A 15,000-nucleotide genomic window follows, 5' to 3' on the forward strand; every position below is an offset into this window, starting at 1 on the left:
GCAAATTGTCGCCCCAACAAATGTCATCATCAACAGTTCATGCAATTATGCTTCTCCGACGACGGCGACCTCTCAGGCTAGAGACCAACCTGTCAATTTATGGTTTGCTTGGTAAACCACGCGTAGGCAAAAGGGTTCATGATCCACTCCGAAATGCTTTTAAACTTGTTTCCCACATTTGTTGTAGAAACTTGTCTGCATATTTGTGGCAAGAGTATATATTTTTACAGTCGTCTCTTTTACTACGTAAAATGTCGCTAACAACAAATATTCAAAGAAAACCGTGTTATTTTTCTGATTTAAAAAAAAGTTATTACGAACTTGAGAAGACTAGAGGGCAGAGATTTTAAACATGTAAATGAGGTGATTTGTCGTCATTCATATTTGTAGCTATAAATTGCAGCTTTGTCGATGACCTCTCGAGAAAACAAACCCACCTCTAGTAATCACGCATTCGACAAGGCGGTCCACTTTTGCCGCTTCGCTTCCCGCATTAGCCGCGTCTATTTTACAGCTGGCGACCAGGCGGTGCACTGAAGCGGAAAGCTCTTTAGTCCGTCATATTATCTGCCCGCGGTGTTCGCGGTTGTCTTGTATTTTAATGTTGTCATAAGAAGTTTTAATCTTATCTTGTCACGGTGCCTGGTTCTATTCACACCAACACGACCATCTTAAAAATTGAGTGTTATTGATAGAACAGTTTATGATGTATATGTTTACCTGAAATTGGGATATAATTCCCCCCATTTCCACTGGGAGTTCGTCTTATCACCATGTCGAGTCATACCTCGTGGACAATATCTTTACGAATGCTTGCCGGATATACCCATAAGCGTAACTAGTAATTATTCTAACATATAGGAGAGTCGGCGAGCTAGATAAAAATCATTGCAAAACACGATGAGCCCAAGATAAATGTTTTTCTTCAATTAGTTGAACACATTCCTAAATAAAGAATAAAAACCAGTGTCGGTTTCCTAACCCTGTAATAAAATACAACGCATTGCCTCAAGCAACCTTGTTATACTTTAACGAATTTCAAATTCAAGAAAAACAAAAACTTTGTGGAGCTTTTTTCCCCAATAACACCCAAAAGCCACCGTTCTTTTGAGAAATTAACGCATATGAAACGTTGCAAGAAGGAATAAAGATAACCGAAATAATTCAGGGGATTTGAAAACCTTGTTAACCGAGCTTGGGTTTCCAGAAGTTCGCGCAACCGAGAACAAAGGCTTGACCCTTCTCGAACGTGATCGATTGGATTTCTCGATGATTAAATATTCATTTTGCTTGGACTAGAAGAGACGGTGGAATCCCCGACAATACACGCACTTCAACAGATACCATCAACTAATAAAATAGCATTATAAATGCATGGCTAGCCTGATTTCCCTCGGTGGTTCTATGTCGTTCGTCCATTTGCTTTTCGTTGGTGTGGACAATTAATCTTAGCTTTATTTTCTTGATCAAAGTCACCACAGGAAGAGGACGTGAATCTTACTTTGGACTTTTCGTCAGAAGAAAAGAAAAATCCGACAATTATATTTAATATAGAATAATTAATCATACCATATTTAATTATAAACTATCATGAAACAAAAGAGTATATAAGACCAAATTGCTGGACTGCTGATATTCGTAATATCTACAATACATGTAATAGTGCATTGTGCATAAAGGGTTGAGAATTTGACAATATTGGAAAAAGAGCCCCGTATCATTATCTTATAATAATAGCATGCACTGTTGTGCGTTTTGACCTCCAGCGTCTTCCTTTTTCCGTATTGTGCATGGTCATTGCGCGCGGGTTTTTTTTTTCTTGTACGGCGTCTGCGACAAAAGGGTGCAACAATGTATCGCGAGTTCAATCGATTTCAGACAAACGTCAAGCGGTATATCTTTAAAAGTCTTTTAATTTGCAGCGTGTTGAGGGCTCCTATAATACAATTATTCATGTGCCGTGAACCGATGAAATGTCAGATGTTAGTTAGAACTATCTGTTATTTGTACGGGTTTTTATTACTTCTTAAATGACAGGCGCAATAAGACAGAACGTTAATTTGTTTCGCGTGCGTAGCCAAGCGTGTCGAGGCACTGGGCTGGAAATCATGATGTATCACCAGAGGTATCAACATTTCTGTTGTAGAAATTAATCGCAACACTCGGACAATGTCAAATGTTGAAAGAAATATTAATGTCCGTACCCCTACAGGTGAAGAAATATTACGGGCAAACCAAAACAGAAATTAACAAAACTTTCTACTTTCGGGTAAATTCAAAAGACAACCTAAAGGTTAATCCCATATACTGTATATTATTAAGTATATTGGGACATACAAATTGTTATATCATAATGTACATACATATTGAGGAATGAAACTTTGTAGGATTTGATAGGTTAACAGCAAGTTGTCACTCAGTTGGAGCTACACAACGCCCCCTAGCCTGTCCGTCAGACCAACAGGGGCGGGCACTCTAGCATACATAATTGTTGCCCATATTGGGTTTCTTTTATTCTCCAGCGTTAGAGGAAGAAAACACCCGAACCGTGGCGAATGTTTTGTGCGACTTTAAAAGTGTCGCCTTAAGTACCACAGGGTCAGGGGGCAATTACTCGGGGCACTTGTACTCACTCATGCATGAAGAATTGTTCTTTACGACTTGCCAAAAATAAGGAGGAAATTAAATGTTGCCTTGTTGGTTAACATTTATGAGAGGTGACGATAAATAATGGAAACCACAAGCACATTGCAAATGGAGTTATTCTATTTGGGAGAAAGTTATAAGTACATTTTCGCCATGTCTTCATAATTTAAGAAAACATTTTAACCTTGTGCTTGGTAAACTCAAGCTACAAAGAAGGCAAACTGATTTCGACAAACGGCAAACGAGGTGGATTGAAACGATAAGAATTTATAATTATAAAATGATTTAAATTTTTATTTTTTGTAGGGAGGGAAAGGATAATCGTGAATAAAAATATTTCTATACGGTGGCCGGCTAGTCCACACCGCATCCCCCCCCCCCCCCCAACATTGTATGCATAGTAAAAGCCATATAAAAATATCATGTGCTACAGTGGTAAGAAGATAGCAAAATAATCCTAAAGGCCAAAAACGCTGAAAAACAGCGTATATAATTTAATTATAAATACGAATATATTCATCACATTTTCACCGCAAACCCAAATACACCCAAGATCCCTTAACCACAAGTCTACGTTATCATAATGTTTAAAGAGAGAAGGTTGCGTTATAACAATTAGTGCGTTACAATTAACCAAAAGATAAAAAAAAAAAAACCATAGAATAAAAAGGAATTCATGATAAAGAAAACCTCTAACTGCTCCATTTTCACCCGCCTTCATAACTTTAAAAAAAAACCGATATGATTTACGCTACAGGAAGGATCTGGATCATATAAATAAAGAATGTAAATAATGTTTGAAAGAATGCCAATTCGCTAATCATGGTGTTAACCGAAAGACTTAATGAAAATCGCAATTCATCTGTCGATTATAATGAGGGTTTCATTAACAGAGGATGGAGTATTCGTATTTATGTGTATGTTCCTCTCCGATGGTGGTTATAGATATGTTGGATGTGAAGTCGAGATAAGGTCTCAATTTTTACTTAAAGGGATGAAAATGATATTCTTGTCAAAGACACGAATCGGCTGGAGAGAGAGAGAGAGAGAGAGAGAGAGAGAGAGAGAGAGAGAGAGAGAGAGAGAGAGAGAGAGATTTCCACAAAGTAGGTTGTCTTGCAATAACCACACAACATAAACCAAATGTAAAAAGAGTTATGATGTGATTAATTTGCCGTGTGGGACAACACCACGTGATCTTTCTGGTGAACGGTATTCTATTTATGAATACATTTATATGGTTTTATTGTTCACAAACCGCAAAACAATAATTAATTAAACGTAAAGTGCAAGCACTGTCACATACAGAATCCGAATAAAACTTGAATAGAAGCTACTTTTCTGGCCAAGTTTTTTTTTTTCTCAACGTTGCAGCCAAAGTCTTTTCAATGCTGTAACAAAAGAATATCAACATCAAACCTTTTTGGCAAACCCGAACACTTCCTGTTTGCTATCAATTAATAGTTAAGAAGGCTCAATGGTCGTGGCCATTTTTTGGACTCTATTGATCTCCTTTAAAAGAAGAGTTCTGTATAAAAATATAGGAAAATATTCATATTAAGTCTTCTACATTCTTCATTTGAATTTTATTTTATTGTATAAAGTCATAATCAATTTTAAAAGATAAAACATAAGGATTTTATCTTTACTAAATGATAATTTATAGCTTAAATTTTCATATCTTAAAATGTTAGCTAGGATCTGGTGGCTAATTTGTTGACCATCCAGCCACCTGTATGTACAAATTGTCAAGAGATGTGGTAATAACTAAAACCATTTTAACAAGACCTTGGACTTTCAGTAGGACGTATATATCTATTTCTTGCGTCAATGCAAGTTGAAAATGACGCGGTTTCAAGCGAAATATGCACCGGTTACGTAGTCTTAGCTCAAAAGCAAGACAAACCTTGTTGATTTCAGAGAGCCATGGGTGAGTGGCTGACAATGAAATAGACAGACATACGTCACATAACTGTTTAACACAACTACCCAAAGTCCAAGCTCTTGTTAAAAAGTACCCCCTCCCTCAAAAAGAAGAAAAGGTTGGGTGGTTTGGTTGGTTAGCTTTACATGCCAACCTGCACTGATCGATGCTACGTGCCAATTACATAGAAATCTCCAGTGAGGAAGATTAAATTACAGCATCAAAGACTATATAATACAGCTGTCTTGAACCTTACAGAATTAACATTGCAGGGATGTTGGGTTTTTTCACTACACGACTCTGCAAGAGAGTCTTAGCTATCTTTTTTGGAAGCAGTCGATCGATGACAGAAAGGGAAAAAGAAAGAAAGAAAAAAAACCCATGCATTGACAACAATGAAATACGAGAAATTTCCACTGCAGTCGCGTTGCTACAATAGAAAGAAAAACAGTAATGGTTCAAGAGATAAATCTAGATTGATTATTATTCATATTTTCGTGTACCGAGGCATGAAATGCAAGATAATAATGGCTGCAGGCGCCATTCAAGTAGTGTGATAAGATTTATGTCCATAATGTGATCTTAATGCTTTAACCACTGAGGCATACCAATGCCAATCAAACATGATGGACAAGATGGGACTTTCCGCCCTCCTGTTGGATCGTTTCGTTCGTTCATTGATTATTTTATGTATATTTTTTTCTCTCGGGTTATAGTCGTTCACAACGACAGAGTCAGGCAAAAAAAAGTAGCTGATGGAAAAATTGCATAACATCACAGTCAATTTGACATGAATTTGGGTAGCAAACATTTAACCCTAATTTTGCCTTTAATTTCCACCGTTTAAAATGGCTGCCGTCAAAGATACATAGAAAAATAAAATCCTTTAGAGAATAATGGCGGCAAATTGAGCCTTGTTGTAGCAGACGATGCTTTTCTTTAATGAGGTCACAAAAGATGGGGGTATTTTCTAGAATCCTTAACAGTGCTTCCGTTTTCATGGTATTCAAGATAATCCAAATGACACGCCAATGTACATACAAAATGCCTTAACACTCAGGTTAGATTTCGGTTTCAAAGTTTTGTAAACACAAATATTTATCCAGGGCTAATGATTTTCGTTCAAGGGGTAAATTGCTCCGATTTATCAGAGCTAAGCAAATATGGTTCTGTAAAACAGACCCAAGTAGATCTCCAATGATACATTGACTGTGTAGATTAACATTAAACAGCAAAACAAAACAACACACAAATAGAACCACTATCACTTTTATTGAATAAGAAAATTCTCCCACATTTATTCCTAGTTTTAACAATTTCAGAGCAATATTTGATTTTTAAATAGAACCTTTTCCACCATTCAGCTGGTAAAATGATACAGTGTGTGCAAACACCATTTCACTTTACAGTGAATATAAATTGGATTGCATATAAAGTTGTTTGTTTCATTTCCCCTTACAAAGTAAAGCAGTTACTTTTAAGCAATGAAATGCTACACAAAATAAAAAAAAAGATGGTGCCAAAAAGTCATTTACCAGTAAAATGTTTCTATGAACCTTTTTACACAGTTTATAATATATATTGACAATTGCTGCACTTTTCCTTAATTCCTTTTTTAGAAATGAGATAGAGAAAGAGGGAGAGAAAAAGAAATGGGGCAAATGGAGAATTGGTTTCTGATATGATCTACTAGAATAGATACTATAATGACTGTATATACATATATATACAATACACAATAAATGCCTAAATATTTCAAAGTTGTTTGACACTCAGCTCTTTTACACACCACAAGCCATAGCTATGACGAATGGTGGCGTCCACCATTCTGGTTATCACAGCATTGTTGTCTGTACTGGTCTGTTCACGGCATAATTAATTGTGAATCTGTGCTAAAGCAAACTTGAATTACCTTTAATTATATATTAAAAAACAAACAAAAAAACCTTCAACAAGGAATTCTTATTCCCTCACGCTACCAATATGCAGCACACACACTTTCACTCAACTCTGAAGAATATTGGGTGTATTTTCTTTTTCTTTATCCTTTCCACAAGTTGAATATTATTCATTCACAGGGAATTTGTTTTCCGTTCTGAATCTGAATCCTGGCTGCTTCTGCCATGTTCCTTGTTTCTGAATTCAGCCTTTACTCTTCAGAGTGTCTAACCACTTGTTGGCAAAAGACGAGATCTTCTCCATACTGATGCCTGCAATATTTGAACACAGGTACATCAGTGCATATTAAAATTTCTACTATTTGTATACCTCATCATTTATCTTTAAAATAAATTTCATTCAGTAAACACTGCTAAGTAGAGGTTTATTCATCCACTTGAATCAATGATCAAAATTACAGTTAAACTTCGATTTCTCAAACACTGATATCTAAAATACAATCACTTATTTTTTTAAGTATTTTACCATCGATATCTCAAATATCTGATAGTTTTTCAACAGTCAGATCTAGTTTGAGATAACGAAGTTTGACTCTTTAACAAATAATGTCAATGTAATTTATATTTCTATCTTGTTTATAACTGAAAAAAAAACATCTACGAAGTGGTAAAATTACTTAAACACAACATCATAAGCATATCAGCCTGCTAAACAAAGGTATATCCAAATGCATTCTTTTCCAATAAAAAAAGAAATAACTGTACTTTTTATTTGCAGTCCTAAAGTCTAATGAATTAATTTTTCATTCAATAAATGTTCGTTATGCACCCAGTAACCCTATAATTACTTTACACACGCACACATACCGCCGATATTTATATCATACACAACACACCTGTTGTTGAAACAATTTTCTTTTTGCTGTACATGTATTACCATATTTATTGCTTGATTATACAGTGCTTCCGTGACTGTTGAAACTTTCTATCATCTACTTTTAAAAAAAAAATTTTAAAATGCAGCTATTTAGGAATCAAAATTAGACATGATCGCAGTAACAGCAAAATTTCAATTTTATTGGACTAGAAAAAAAAATCCAAAAACCCACAGGAGCAATTAAATAAATGCCAATCAAACAAATGGGGTACATGTTTTCCCAAAGCTTTTTGGTGTATTAACTGCAAAATTATTTATTCATCAACAACAACAACCCTTTCGTCCTTTGGGGGAAAAACCCCCACAACCCAAATTAACCAAAAAGCTACTTTCCAACATGTAAATTTTTACAACTTATCAAAAACAAAATGCCCATCAATCAACCGCAAACTAACATGCATGAATCAGCTTGAAAATGTTCTCTTTTTTTGCTCTCTTTTAAGCACTTTTAATATTACTTTTCAACCATCAGAGGCAAATAGAGACAGGTATACATTTAAAGCAAAATGCATATGCCTATAGTTAAAGGGTCCCCATTTTCAATGATCTAATGTTCTTAAAATCAGCTAATTGTTTCACTTTTTCCTCGAAACAGCAGATAAGTAAAATAAACCTGTTGCAAATTCAAGTTCAATAGAACAAGCAGTAATCAAACTTTTCAAGTGGAACATTCACATCTGCAGTCAGTTGTTTATAGTAAATCATCAGAAAACTGAAATGTAGAAATTTTGTCATCTATGCTCCACATTAAAAGTTTCCATGTCCATTTTAACCATAACTGTCTCCTTAAACCTTGATTCGTACCCTATAATCTACCTTCTTAGTGTTAATTGTTACTACTGCATGCATTGCACACTTCTTACCATCTTGATGGCAGTTTGCCAGCAACTTTTGAAATGTGGGCGGGGCTGAGGTTCGTCCCAGGTCCTTGCTGGTCAAGACGGCCACCATGTGACCAGAGCTGATGTTCTCCCCTTGCTGGGCCAAGTACCGCGCACAGGAGAAGATCTCATACATACTCCTATGGGAAAAAAATATTTACCATTTGATTACCATGTATTACGAAGCAGCAGGAACTAATGATTTTTAATTCAGTATATCTGTTATTTCTTATAATTATCTGATAGTTCTGATAATACAATATTAAGATTCAGAGAATAAAACTGACTTTGCTGTTCGTGTGAATTCATTATAAGTGAGGTCGCTGTATCAATGTTTTACTGTACATAACTAACTGTCTGTAAAGGAATAGGCCTGTTCTAACAAAAAGTCTTTCATGTCCATGATAATCTTACAAAGTACTGAGGAATAAAGAATTGCAATTCATAATGATAATACTTTCTTTAAAAAAGAAAAGCATGAAAACCCAATGTGAACCAATATGAAATATGTTTCAAATGCACCTCTTGTAATCTATCAAGCATTATCATGATTTTTTTAAAATGCAAATGAAAATCTGTTAGGAATATACAGGAGGTTAACATGTATGTACTGAACATATAATTTCCAATGCCAGAAATTCTTATGCAATGGCTATTTGCAATAATGAAAATCATATCATAATTCATTTATCAGTTCAAAAATAGATGCATGTAGGATGTAAATTTTGATAGTTGGTTCATGGGAGATGATCTTTTTTGCAAAATATTTATATTGGTTTCCTGTAACACCCAAACTTGGCAGCATAAATCTGCAAATGTCAGCAAAAAAACTTGCCTTATTTTATCCTGGTTAGCTTTACACCTTCCACAAATTCAATATACTGATTTAAATGTGATGTTAATGTTAGAGTAGGTCCTTTCTTCCATTTTATATTAGCGTACCATCATATTTATCAGTAGCATTAAATGGCAATGTTGCATAAGGAAAATATATATTCCCATATAACTGTATGCAATATCATGCAGGCAGCGCCTGTGCCTATAGTGTTAAATGTTAAACTCTTTCGAAATAAATTCTTCAAACACGATATCATCTTCAAATGTAAGGTATGATTAAATTCAAACTCGACAAAATGCCATCATGAAACGAATGCACATCTATATGGAAAAGAGTGAAACGCGAGTCTGGAGCTTGTTGAAAAAAAATGTGTAATTTGAAGAGAGTAAATGTAATAATATGTTACCGCTGAAATTCATCAGTGGCAATTACAGTATTCAGGGTTCATGTGAGAAATCATATGTCTGCCAACACTCACCACAGATCCCGATTATTTTTCTTCAGGTTTTTCGGCATGTGATCAGGCACCTTTTCGCTGCTTTTTTGAGCTCGTATGTACCTGCAGCAGAAGAAACCAACACCATTATTTTACACCAGGATAATTGCTGGTTTGAGCAACAGTGTAAACTGGGCCCCATAAACACGTAATGCTTGATAACCTGCACTAATAGTACACAGACCGAAAGCCCTGGCCAAGGCTGATAGGATCTATATAACCATTATGGCCGGGTCTGTCAGAGGCAGAAATAAATAAATAATTTATCCATCGCCTCTACTGAGGTATCCGACACATTTATCACCCCCAGGTACAAATTACACAGGCCTAATGGAAACCATATTAAGTAATAAAGGTTATCTTTTTTCCCCTGTTCTGCATAGATTTGATGAATGGTAGTTTGTACCTTTGTGTAACGATTTACAGGTATAAATGATTTGGAGGTATAAACGAGATACATTTCTAAAAACCTAGGGAGATTGGACTAAGGGATTTTCTTCCCTATAGATTTATTCCTTCTCTCTCCTGAATTCGCAAGTGGCTGAGAGACCAATTATCTTTTTTTTGTTTCAAATCAATTAGGGCTTTCTTGAAAGTGTGCAGTGGGGTGTCACAAATAGTTAGAGGCTTCATCATTTAAATTATCACCTAGGCCTGCTCAATTATTCATACACCGAGATTTTTTCCCCCCAATGACGACAGTCCCCAAAGACATGCCATCTAGAATGCTCAGAGGAAATTGAAACATTTCAGGACCATTAGATCTCCACTCCGTGCCCTTTCACATAGTTTCAAATCCCACACAGATATCTATTTTTACAGAATTTTTATATCTGTGCAGTGTTTTGATCCTGCAAAATGACACAGTGTTATCCTGCATATACTGAATAATCTCCTCTAACTCCGGCCCCTAAAAAAACACAATACTGCTATTGATGAGCAAGGCATACTCAGAGTGAAAATTCAACTTAACACCTAGAACTTTAATCTTTTGATTGTAAAGGTCTTCAGATGGAGTTGTCCTTAGCTTTAGGCACATATTATTAAATAAGAGAGAGAGAAAGAGAGAGAGAGAGAGAGAGAGAGAGAGAGAGAGAGAGAGAGAGAGAGAACTCATATAAATGAAGATGTCATACACACAGATGTACCATTCTACCTGTATCTGCAATATATTTGTTCCTAAAAATCTTATATTTTAAATATACATTAACTAAACAAAAATTCATTTCTGTTAAAATGATATGATGCCCCCATTTGTGAAGAAAAAGGAAATATTTCCTTACAATTCATATAAAGGCATGCAATAACTCATGTGAAATAGTTTTTCTCTTTCTAATCTTTGATAGCCGTACAAATGTATTTAACTTAATCTTACTCATAGCCTTCATAAAGATAAATGATCGTCCTATCAATAAAAAAAAAAACCCCAACAACCCTAGAAAGTCTCCTTCCATATCTATCACAAAGTTGCATTTCATCGGGTTATGACTAACACGGATTACTTCGCTCCCTGTAACCACAAGTAGACACTGTGGTCAGAGTATGGTGGGCGATTCGAGGGTTTACTTACCGGTTTCCTCTCCTGAACTCTGCTTCCAGCCACCGGATGGCTTCCCGAGCACCCATCGACTCTTTCTTCAGGAAATCTAGTGTGTCAATCACTGGAACAACCAAACAAAATGTTTAGAGGTTGTAAGGAAAGATTGGGTATTTCTAGTAATCAACCTTTTTTGTATTGAAAATCAAGGATTTGTTTTTACTTGCAAGTGATAACCAAAAGTCATGTATCTCTTGCAAAACAATATTCTTTAACAATGACTGAATTCATAATGTATATAAGCAATTGACAGGTAATATGAAAGTGAGCATGTTCTGAGATATATATAGAAACAATGCCTTTACAACTTTTAAGGATCAATTACATGTATAGGAATTATTAGGATGCCTTTACCTTTTTTAAGAATAAATAACCAGATATACCAGTGGGAATAACCTTGAAGCCCTTCCAGTTTACAATGTTCCAGGATCACTTACCAGATATAGGATGCCTCAACCACTTTTCAGGATCATTTATCAGATATAAGATGCCTCAACCACTTTTCAGGATCACTTACCAGACATAGGATGCCTTAACCTCTTTTCAGGATCACTTACCAGATATAGGATGCCTCAACCACTTTTCAGGATCACTTACCAGATATAGGATGCCTCAACCACTTTTCAGGATCACTTACCAGATATAGGAATAATCAGGATGCCTTTCCCACTCTGAGTGAGCTGCTTGACTAGGTGTAGACTATCACACAGACAGCTTGTGTCAGGGATCAGGTAGGGAGGGAAGTGGGGCGTGTCTGTGGCCTCTAAAGAACCTTCTAGCTGACTGACCTCTGCCTGTAATGTCAAAAAGGAAACAGTTGCTACAACTACATCTAGAATAACTATCTACGAGGTTATTTTGGCAAAATTTGCCCTCATTTCAGAGTAAAGTTAATTCACAGATCAAAGATTGGTTAAAAATGTAAAATCTTTTACAGGTGTGACTTGAGGAAAGCAAAATGGGGTGGAAATAACCATGTATAAAAGATATTTTTCTTGTTTTTGAGTGTTTGTTTCTACCAATGTGTATAATAGTCTGAAAGTGGGGATGGGGTTGTGTTACAGATTTTTTGTGTTTAACAAGAATGACATAATAACAAAGGTTCTGTGTTTAGGTTTTCATAGAACAAGATGAAGGAAAAACCCTCACTTCCTATCGTTGTTGATCAGATTCACTTCCTGCTGTTGCAACCAGCTTGTTTGTTCACAACCTGACATCATTTTTCATCAATACATTATTATTTCTTGGGGTTGGGGGTTGGGGGGGGGGGGGGGGGGTCTTCAAATTGCAATCAAGAGGAATATCTCTCTCTTGACTATGTATCCAAATTCAAGCTGTTTATGTCAAATATAAACATTTCTTGGCTAAAAGCACAACACCATCTGGCTAAATTTATTGCTGTGAATTTGTATTTACATTTATATTGCTATCAGTCATTTACACCGACTCCACCGAGGTTGGACTCATCTCCATTCATTCAGGTTCATTAATTCTTAGCATTTAATTTGGTGCTTCTCTTAATGAAAGGGGTTAAGAATAGAAATATAAACACCAGGAAAGCATTTTTTAAAAGATAAAAACATTAATTTGCTTAATAACAACCTTCGCCAGAAAATGCATATATTTTGTTTAATTGCTTAACCATTTAATGAAATTAAAATTTAAAATGTATCTAAGAAGAGACCCACTTTTTTATTATGTGAAAGGTCTAATAAAAATCAACTTAAGTCGTATGTCGACATATTGATGGGCAATTAAAAATCCCAATTGTAGCATCTGTTGACACTTCGGTCCTCTTACTATTATAAATGATTCTCCAAAACCACATAAAAATCTGATGTTTTGTTTGTGGACAGAAAGTGAAAGTTATTAACCATTACATGAACACCAATAAAACCATTTCACCGCTGGTTTGTCATCTCACTGCCTTTTGACTTGACAACTGAAATCAATCAGCATTCGACCTCCCTCACCTGTAATCGAAGTTGGGCCATGTCTCTCATCAATTGGTTTCTTCTGCTTTCCTCGTCAGCCTGAAAATAAACAGAGAAAAAAAACCCAACATAAAGCACCAATGCATTTGGTATCTGTTTTCTTGCATTCCACAGAACTTCTTTGGCAGTTGCTTCTTTATTCAATTTTTCATTAATTAATTTAATTAATTCATTTAATTAGTTGGCAATAAAACCAAAAAGTAAGTATAAAAAGGACCTTGTTTCCTGTAAATAGATCTGGAGGGGATAGGGAAGAAACCCAAAGATGACAGAACCATGATGAAATACCACTGCATTTCATAATGCATTATCTTTAAAAATAGTCTGGTCTTGAAAAATGGAAATCAAAACAGTTGCATCGGGAAGATTTAATTTATACAACTGCGCAATGGTTAGCTCACGGTATGATCTTCAGATCTTTCCTTCTGTTTTGGTATACCACAACATCTCCATAAATATTGAGGTGTGCACAGACAAGAGGAATAATTTAATTGATTCCTCTCATCTTTAATCCCTAGCAATGATCTACTCTATCAAGTGAGGTTAAATTCCTATCAAAATTTAGACTTCCTTGTGGTTTTACCACGCATGATAAGTATTGCCAAAATATTTTTTTTTCTAAACGTAAATTTTTATTGCTGAGGCGAAAGATATTAAAAAGAATGAAAAAGATCCCTCACCTTTATACGCAATACTTGATTGACAGGTAAATGCAAAGTTACATGTAACCAATCAAAATACATCAGTCGGAAGCACATGGCATCACTTCAAAGATCTCATTCATAATCAGAATCAACAAAGTGCCGGGAACTCTACACACCCAATTAAAGTCGAAACCCATTAACTAAAGGAATCCTCCGAAAATATGTTTTATATTAGCGGTGTCTGTTACTACAATTACTGATAAGTTTGTCGAAAATGTGATACAAATCTCTGCTTTTGATTCCACTTGCATGCATATATTTTTTTCTTCCATGAAACACAAACCCAGCCAGGTTTTTTTCATACACGTAAAAATAAAAAGCATGCAGTTCCTGATGTGCCAAATGTTGGTAGATTCCATACTGTAGCGGCGGTGCAGGGAACATGTTGTTTTTACCTGCGTAATCAGAAAAGGACCACCACCTTTGCTTATTGATAAAGTGGCAAAAAACATTCCCCAAACGATGTATAAATTGCTGCGAGATAGCTAATATGGTCTGCAAGAGATCACTTCTTGCTTGATAAAGAGTCCCACCTTGAGGAATCGTTAGGGCACCACGATCAACTGATCAGCGTTTCTTTTTTATATCAGGCATGCACAATCTTTTCCCCTCTTTCCTTTTTACGCATAGTGTATGTTGATATTTTTTTTTCTCTGAAAGCTTTTGCAGGTGTACCTTTTGGAAATAAACCTGGTGCATTTTATTAACACTGAAAAATATACAGAGCATTATCTTTATAAATATATTACCATCATGATTTTTGCAATTCAAAATTCCTGAAATTCTGTATCCGCCATATTTGGTTTCTGATACACAAAGCATAAACCAGCCCTTCCACTGGGGTCGGGGGTCAAAATAGAACTCATACATCACAGTTTATCTTTATTATATCATCAGTTTTCAAAGCAATTCAATTTTTCCATTTCTGTTTTCTCACCAGCAGTTACTTGTTATATTAGAAGTATCAAATGTCTTAATGTCATGCAACATCCGATTAATATGCCATTTCCACCTTCCAAGCTCAACCTCTCTGGCCTAGATACAAACTCTTTCATCCTCTGCAGCAGGTGCTTGCAGCTCAACAT

At 35.6% G+C, this 15,000-nt stretch overlaps 1 protein-coding gene across 4 annotated transcripts in view; it reads right to left on the bottom strand.

Annotated features, from left to right (window-relative positions):
- Positions 1–5,823: 5,823 nt before the first annotated feature.
- The window catches only part of LOC128176211 (nonsense-mediated mRNA decay factor SMG5-like), a 35,163-nt gene continuing 25,986 nt past the window's right edge, over positions 5,824–15,000 (bottom strand). For all 4 annotated transcript variants that reach the window (XM_052842367.1, XM_052842366.1, XM_052842365.1 and 1 more), the window contains exons 21-26: positions 13,191–13,250; positions 11,855–12,011; positions 11,191–11,281; positions 9,603–9,683; positions 8,269–8,426; positions 5,824–6,780 (exon numbers count right to left, since the gene is read on the bottom strand). In XM_052842367.1, coding sequence (XP_052698327.1) covers positions 6,713–6,780; positions 8,269–8,426; positions 9,603–9,683; positions 11,191–11,281; positions 11,855–12,011; positions 13,191–13,250 — 615 coding nt within the window. In that variant the 3' untranslated portion in view covers positions 5,824–6,712. The remainder of the gene's footprint in view (positions 6,781–8,268; positions 8,427–9,602; positions 9,684–11,190; positions 11,282–11,854; positions 12,012–13,190; positions 13,251–15,000) is intronic.

The sequence above is a fragment of the Crassostrea angulata genome, chromosome 3 (assembly GCF_025612915.1).
Source record: "Crassostrea angulata isolate pt1a10 chromosome 3, ASM2561291v2, whole genome shotgun sequence".
In the NCBI taxonomy this organism is placed as follows: domain Eukaryota; kingdom Metazoa; phylum Mollusca; class Bivalvia; order Ostreida; family Ostreidae; genus Magallana; species Magallana angulata.